Consider the following 7,970-nt stretch of genomic DNA (forward strand, 5'->3'; position numbering starts at 1 on the left):
AGAGGCAGTTCTGGAGCAGCGGTGTTGCCTCTTTCCATGGAAGGATACTTTTGGGCAGTCTTCTTTGGTGGAAGCTACGGGCATGACCTAAACATTGCAACATAACAGACAACATAGAATTTGTTTCCTTGTACATGAACAATGTATTGGATACCCTCCCCCAGCCTCAATCAAGTTTCTGGAAGGACATAGATTGGAAAGGATTTTTGCATTGGCTGGAGATTCAGTCGAAGAATATTCCAGCAAACTCTCCATGGAAACAACATGGATCTTTGCAAACCCAAGCTTAAATAGCTCTTAAGTGCTGACAAAGACTTTGATGAGCAGCTCGATTCAACATAGTTAGGCCTATCTTGTACGGCTCAGCTTAGCTTCATCTATAATGAGCTTGGCACTCCAAAGTGTTTGGAATGGAAAAGACCATATGCAAACTCATGTGAGTGCTTCCACAAGGAAGTTACATGTGTTTTTGTAAACAGTATTCTTAGAAACCTTACCAAAAGGGATTGACGACTTTGAGTGGCCCAGCATGTGCTGCCATAATGGTCATGCGTTCATCAAATTGTTTGGCATGCTCATGCATTCACGAAGTTGGGTGGTGCATGCTGCATTTTGTAAAATTAATAGCTTTTCGATGTGGATCATGGCCTTAAGATTGTGGTCTAGCCATTAACTGTTAAACTTGTTAATCCTTCTATGAAACCCTACCAAGTGTCATTGTTCATGTCTTTAATAGGGATTTTTTCAAGATGTGATAGCTTATGCAAATGTTTCCTGGTCTTGTCCTCCCTATGGGTACAAAGCCAAAGCTTTTGTTTGCCAATCTCTGTGAAGGACTGGGGGTTTTCACTCAAGCTGTGCAGATTTGCAGGCTGCAAAATACCAAGAGGAAAGAAAGGTTCGGGAACGGTTCAAGGGCAATGAGTCTTTCTTTCATGATAGATTATGATTCTGGTAGCTGTTGCATGAATAAATCTGGCGATGTTTGGTTTGACATTACATACTGAGTATTTGTTTGATTGTGAATTATACCCTCGAGCATAAGGTACTCTGCTAATGGACACTTCTGTTGCTCGCTCCGCCCTTTTGTTTTCAGAGATTTGTGCTTTCATTTCTGAATGGAAAGTTGTTCATAATTACATTAATTCAACCCTATTAATGGAACTGTCTGCTTCATTGTCTGATGAGTGAGCAGGTGAGACTTGAAATTATGGGTAAGAAGGTAAAAAATGCTGTCTGTATCTCAGTAGCGATGCAGAAAAGATATGTAAAGAGATTGCAAAAGTGGAGAAGAGGCGTGTCATGAAAAGCACTCTGTGCAATGAGCGAAGTTCTCGCAGCCACTGCCTGGTAGCACATTGTTTTACTGTTTGACAGAAAGAGATGTTGCCAGCAGACTTAAGTAATACTAATCTGTTGTACTTAAGGAAAAAATTTACAATTAACAGTTTTAATTTCTCTGTATCAATTTTTGGAATGTAATATAGATTGCTTCTGGGCAGGTCATGGTGGATGTGCCCGCATCTGGAGGTAGACTTGCACTCATTGATATGGCTGGATCTGAAAATCTGGAACAAGCTGGACTCGGTCCAGAGTCAAAGCTACAAGTCCGTTTTCTTGCAGCTCCTCCCATTTTCTTGTACCCGTCTTTTGTTATGGAGTCTTTCAGCTAACCATCACTTCCTTTCAGACAGGTAAAATCAATCAGGGAAACATAGCCTTGAAGAGGGTGGTGGAGGCCATTGCGAATGGTGATTCTTACGTTCCATTTCGAGATAGCAAGCTAACAATGCTGCTACAGGCGCCTGCCACAGACCTACATCTTTGCATTCTTTCTACTCTCAACTTTTGGCTAGTTGCTAAATTGCTTTCGTCACATGCATGCAGGATTCTTTCGAGGATGATGGATCCAAGATTCTAATGGTGTTATGTGCAAGCACTGATCCTAAAGACATGCACAAGACAATTGGAAAACTAGAGTATGGTTCAAAAGCTAAATGCATCGTGCGGTTACCTATGTGCCCTGATAAGAATAATACAAGTATGGACAGGGTGGACCTTTCTAATTTAGAAGCAAAGATACAGAATATGGATGCTTACATTATCAGGCTGGAAGCAGAAAACATACTCAAGCACAAAGAGCGGGAGGAGATGCACAAGAAATTGATGCACAGGGATCGTGACTTGGTTGCACTCAGGAAGGTGCTAGGACAGATTGAACAAGAGAGATGTGGCATGGCCCATGGTGATGACTGTAAAGCTGAAATGGACAGGAGGCTTGAAGAATGCCAAAGGATTGCCGATGAGCTAATTGAACTTGGAAAGAAGTCCCTAGAAGCAAAAGTGTTACAACAGCAGAGGGAAATTGAATTGATGCGATGCCGAATGGAGGAAATAGAGAAAGAAGTGCAGCTCCTGTTGAAGGCGACCCATCAGGCCTATTCTGGAAAAGAAAGGCAGGTGTCTCAAAAGATGGGGTACCCAAGGTGTGAAGTTGCCGGCAATGAAATTGATTCTTCAGGAAAAGATGAAGAGAAAGTACCATGTTATTCTGGACGCTTGGCAGTAGTTGCTGATAAATATATGTTAAAAGATGCCACTGAATGCACTCAAGCAAGAGAATGCAGACAAGCTTATGATTTCAATGATGGCCTACAGGTCTGTAATACTTCAGGAAGGGTAGCTACATTAGACCGTGAAGAATTTGAGATAAGTGGATGGCTGCCTGCCATACCTGAAGAATCGGAAGGTGATGACTCCATTTCAGACCATGAAGCTTCTGACCAGAGGCTGCATTGGAACTCATCGTCCGCAAGTGAATACACAGAAGGACAAGACTCTATTTTGAAAGCTCCAATTCGACAAACTCTGTCAACTTTGCAGGAAAACTCAACCCTGAATACGGGTTTGGCTCATGAGCTTGCTGAAGCAAACAGCGACAATGAGAAAAGCTGTGGCCTTGCAAGCTCAGCTTCTCGGAGGTCACGGATAGAGAACATTTTTATGCTTTGTGGTAATCAAAGAGAACTGATTGGTACAAATCCTGTTTCAGCGAACAAAGAGGTCACAGAGCATAGACATCTAAATCTAAGCAAGGATACGCCAAATCAGCCAGCGATGGATACTCCCTCATCATATGTATGGCCAGCGCTTGATTTGCCCAGCTCTACTGGAGAACCATCAGGGGGCTTTGACTCTGGAAGAAAGCTGATTGCGTCTCCCAAATGTAGTCCTGTACACATCATACCTCTCAAGTCAAAGCCTACGTTCTCAGATAGCAGCCCTGTGCATCATAACATGGAGCATTCATCATTAGAGAACACTCCTCCACATGGAAGGTCTCCAATTGCCACATCCTCCCTCTCCAAAACTTACAAATCTCCAAGAAAACTCAGCTTTGATGGGCTGTCACCTCTTAGAGCACTGAAGACAACGAACCAGCAGGACACAGATCAGGATGCTGATTCTTGTGAGGTCTTTGTTAAGTGGGAGACATCTAAAGACTCCTGTGGGAAACTTATTAAGATCTTGAGCATGGGTCCCAATGCCTCTCTTGCTTTACTGAGGAAGGATCTGGAATTGAAAGTGTTGGATGCAAAGCAAGATTTTACTTTTCTGATGCTGCAGGTAAATTTTATGTGGCGAAGCAAGATTTTTATAGTTTAAATCATGCTTATGCACTGCCCACAGATGAAGCTAAATGCATTTTTTCATTGATTAATTTACAGGATCCAAGTGGAACGCCAGTCAATAGGGACAATGAAGAAAAATTGTCAGTTGCATCATTGCCGAACTGCCATAAAAAGCAAGGAAGCAAGCGTGCATGCCTCAGACCTCTCCTGAGGCAAGGCATAACAGCGAGCCCCTTGAGCCAAATGGAGAAGCAGACAATTCCAGGTACATCACTGCGTCGTATGGGGCCATCTGAAATCAGCTTTGGGCAATTGAAGTCCCCAGAAGGAAGTCTTACCTGCCAGATAATTGATGGTGCTCTAACTCCCCATTCAGCTGAAGATGCAAAGATCAAGCAGAAGCTTGGCTTCTCGACAAGTCCTCTATTGAAGGGACTTCGTCTCTGATAAGGGTTTGCCGGATTAGATAAGAGCCCTGGGATTTTGTAATTTTGGCCGAACTGCGCATACAAGAAGGCTCCTATTGTGTTAAAAATGTAAGCAGAAGAGGTTTTATCAAATTTTCCTTGTTCATAATTTGGAGGTCAGATTGGAGGGTCACCCAAATTAATGCAGCTGAAAAGGTAAAGATCGAGCTGCAGCTTGGCTTCTTGGTGACTACTCTTGTGAAGGGCCTTCATTTTTGTGCAGAACCCACAGATATAGAGCAGTGGGGCCTGGGGCTTTCATTTTTGTGCAAAACCAACAGATATACATACAATTTTGTTCAGTGGTAGGACATGAATTACAGAGGTTCAACCAACACATGTACACAAATTTTGGCTGTCAGCAGCAAGTAAATTTGCCAGCTTGGCTGCAGAGTTGGCATGCATTCGTTGCAATGCTGATAATGTCTGCCAATGCAATCGCTCATTTTGTACATCAACCTGCTCAATTCTTTGTAGAGGAAATGATCCAATAAGTGAGTAAACGCCGAGAACTGCCATTGGATATGATGCGCTCTTTATATCTGTTTAGCTTACTCTTGGTGTATAAGTGAGTAAATAGATGTGATATCTCTGTGTTGGTTGACCATTCGTTTGCGTTGAAGCTTACAATTACAGGAGTGTGTCTCAATGGTGAGTAGGTTCATGTTGCTCATAACTGCGAGTTGATGTGTGAAAACGAGTATGTTCATGTTAGCAAGCTTAAGTGCGAGAACTTGTCAAAATAGGAAGGGCTTCTGAGTATTTGGTTTACTGTAGCCTCCTTTAGGGAGGTCAGAATGTGCCTGGACGTCTCATGTCGAGCGTCAAATTGGTGTTGATTTGCTCATGTATGCCAATTCTGAGGTCATATTCAGTGAGTATGCCTTTAATGCAAATATGGGCTGTGAGGACAGTGGCAAGTGCAGTGTGAATGATGTTGCTTTGTGGGTATGGAGTGGAGGGGGAGATAATGGTAGATGGCAACAAGGCACCCCAAGGCGACCGCAATACACAGTGAGCACACAGCAAGATAAATGGCAGAGATGCCTACAATGCAGAGTGCCTACTGCAGCGACAATAACTGCTTTGCTATTGATAATCATGAAGGAATTCGACACCAGGAGAGAGAGCAGATGCATGCAGCACCTCTATTGAGAAAGTAGATCAGCAGCCTTCAAAAGCCATGGCAAGAGTTGCTCCTTGCCAAGGCTGGCTGGGCCTCTATAGAGAGAGAGAGAGAGAGAAATGAAATGAAATGAAATGTTATATTAACGTCTTCAAAAGGCCAAAATGACCTATGAGACCAATCAGTTACAAAATAGTGAATCTAATACCATGTCTGGGTACAAAAGAACTAGAAAAGAACTAGAAGTGGAACAAAATACTACTACTACTACTACAATCTAAAACTACGTGGGTGTAGCAGCTGATACAATAGGTACCCGGTAAATTGGATGTAACAGTGTGTGAAACAAAGATGGAAGAAATGGTGAGGATCCATCCTCATCTGCACTCTGGATGTCGAGAGAGTATGGCTCGAATCTTCTGTTGTAGTCTCCGTCGATGCTGTGTAGCTCCTCTCCTCAGTCGCGGTCGTCTGTATCTCTGTAGCTCCAATGCTCGGTCGATGAGAGTGCACGTAGTGGTCGAATGAGTGTGGGACGAGCTCTGCAGTGGTGGCTGCTCCTCTGGCTGTCCCATATCTAGTGAAAAGAAATCTGTAATGTGTCTCTGGGACTGCCTCTCTCTAGCTCTCCCCAGTAAAGTGTCTCTATACCTGTGTAACTCAAGTAGATATAGTCCAAGACATCTCTGATCCTCATAACTCATGACCCTAGATAGAAGACCAAAACCCTCTTTGAATAAGCAGTGGAAACGCCCCCGTATCTCATAGAACACTGTGCAATGACATATGTAGTGCAACTCTGTCTCTGGCTCTCTCTGGCATAATCGGCATATCCTGCTGTCTGCTGGTATCCCTCTGAATCTACCAGTCTCAATCTCGAGCTGATGTGAGGATGTGCGTATCTGACCAATGGCACAACGCAAACCATGAGACATATGTGTGTCCATGTAGCTGGGTCGAATCACAAACCCATCTCCTGTGAGGTGGAGAAGATGCTCTCTATAGAAAGCCATCTTCGTGCTCAACTCCTGAGGCGGCTCTATCCATGTCCTCCTGGTGTCGAGCTGGATCAGGTCCTGACGAATGAGTCTAGTGATCTCCACCCGTGTAAGAGACAGCGAGGGTGCCTGAAGAGAATACTGGAAAGGGGGCAACCTGTCCATGGTGAAGCCATGCGTCTGAAACCATGAAGTCATCTGTGCATACCAGCATGAAGTGTCCCCCTGTAGAGCTAACTGTCTGGAAGACTCAAGGGCCAGTCTAGCATATCTGTCTCTAGTAGTATCCCATAGGCTGTGCACAAAGGACACTGATCTGGTAAGCGCCTCAATCTCCATGGGGGGGGCAGCTAGCTCTGCTCGAATGATCGCGTGAGGTACGGAGGCCTTGGCTCTAATCAATCGGGAGATCATAGATACCAAGGGCCTCTCCATACGTCTCCAACCATCCTGGCCTACAGAAGGTCCCCATACCTGTACCCCATACATCATAGCTGAGGCTACTAAAGTATCAAAGAGCCATAACTTTGTCCGAGGTTCCTGGAACTGAACCTGCGAACACATCCTCTCCAAGCCTCCCAAGGCCGCATAAGCTCTGGTCAGTCTAGTCTCTGCTGCTCTCCCCAAAGAAAACCTCGGCCCAGTGAAGACTATCCCAAGGTAAGTGTATGCATCTGTATACTCCACAATCTCTTGACCATACGTGAAGGTCAGTGCCGATCTCCTGATCCACTGCGGTGTGGTGTTAAACACCATGACCTTGGTTTTACCAAGGTTTACAGACAATCCACTATCCTCTGCAAAACTGTGTAATGCATCCAACTGTCGCTGCATACCCTCTGGTGAGTCAGAGATCAAGACAATATCATCAGCATATAACAACAATGGGATCCACGTCCCTGCCAGCTGGGCACCTCTATCACCCTCTCTGTCAATGTAATCAGACACCTCATCAACATACATACCAAATAGAGTAGGAGACAATGGGCAACTCTGTTTCACCCCGATAGTGGAGTGAACTAAGTCAGATATCCCCTCTGGGGTGCGTACATGTCCCATCACTGATCTGTATAAAGCCATAATCCCCCAAATCAACACTGTGGGCACCCCCATCTCTTGCAGTCTGCGCATCAGTCGAGCTCTCGGTACCATGTCAAATGCTTTGCAGAAATCCACAAAGCTACAATAAATCCGTCTCCCATGTGACCTGCCCTCCTCAATGATAGCTCTGAGTGTCAGAATATGGTCAAGAGTGGAGAAACCCCTCCTGAAACCTGCCTGTCCCTTTGCCCGTACACCCTCACCCTTTGCCCAGTTACTCAACTGCTGCTCAATAATGGATGCATACAATCGTGCCAGTGTGTGTCCAACCATAATAGTGCGGTAATTTCCAGGCTCTGTAGGATCACCTGCCTTGAATATAGGCACAATAGTAGACAACCTCCAAGTCTCAGGTAATCCCTCACACATGGCACGATTGAACAACACTGCAAGAACCTCCATCAGCATATCCCTAGCATGTATAAAGTGCTCCGCTACTAGACCGTCATGATCGTAAGCCCTCCTGGTCCTCATCCTGTCAATGGCTCTCTTTACCATCTCAGTGGTAAAGAAGGTGCTCGTAGGTGGACATGGCTCTGTAGGATCTGGAAGGGGATCCTGCCCAGGAACCGTATATAACGATGTCGCATACTGGCCCCACACATAAGGAGAAGTAATCACTGGGGGAGGGGAGTGCTCATGGAAG

General features: G+C 44.9%; 1 protein-coding gene across 1 annotated transcript; it reads left to right on the plus strand.

Moving 5' to 3' along the window:
• Positions 1-761: 761 nt before the first annotated feature.
• LOC147460241 (kinesin-like protein KIN-10A) lies at positions 762-5,926 on the plus strand. Its single transcript, XM_086511323.1, has 6 exons — positions 762-898; positions 1,248-1,350; positions 1,503-1,607; positions 1,691-1,801; positions 1,888-3,627; positions 3,729-5,926. Exons 1-6 carry the CDS (start codon positions 762-764, stop codon positions 4,077-4,079), a joined length of 2,547 nt encoding a protein of 848 aa, XP_086367449.1. The 3' UTR covers positions 4,080-5,926.
• The last annotated feature ends 2,044 nt before the right edge of the window (positions 5,927-7,970 follow it).

Source organism: Adiantum capillus-veneris, chromosome 4, assembly GCF_014529385.1.
Source record: "Adiantum capillus-veneris isolate H3 chromosome 4, ASM1452938v2, whole genome shotgun sequence".
Taxonomy (NCBI): Eukaryota; Viridiplantae; Streptophyta; class Polypodiopsida; order Polypodiales; family Pteridaceae; genus Adiantum; species Adiantum capillus-veneris.

Excerpts from the sequence above, each read along its gene's own strand:
- LOC147460241 (XM_086511323.1), top strand. The coding sequence starts at position 762 with ATGCAAATGTTTCCTGGTCTTGTCCTCCCTATGGGTACAAAGCCAAAG. Across the intron at positions 1,351-1,502 it reads GTTCTCGCAGCCACTGCCTG|GTCATGGTGGATGTGCCCGC; the intron begins GTAGCACATTGT and ends GCTTCTGGGCAG. Across the intron at positions 1,608-1,690 it reads GTCCAGAGTCAAAGCTACAA|ACAGGTAAAATCAATCAGGG; the intron begins GTCCGTTTTCTT and ends ACTTCCTTTCAG.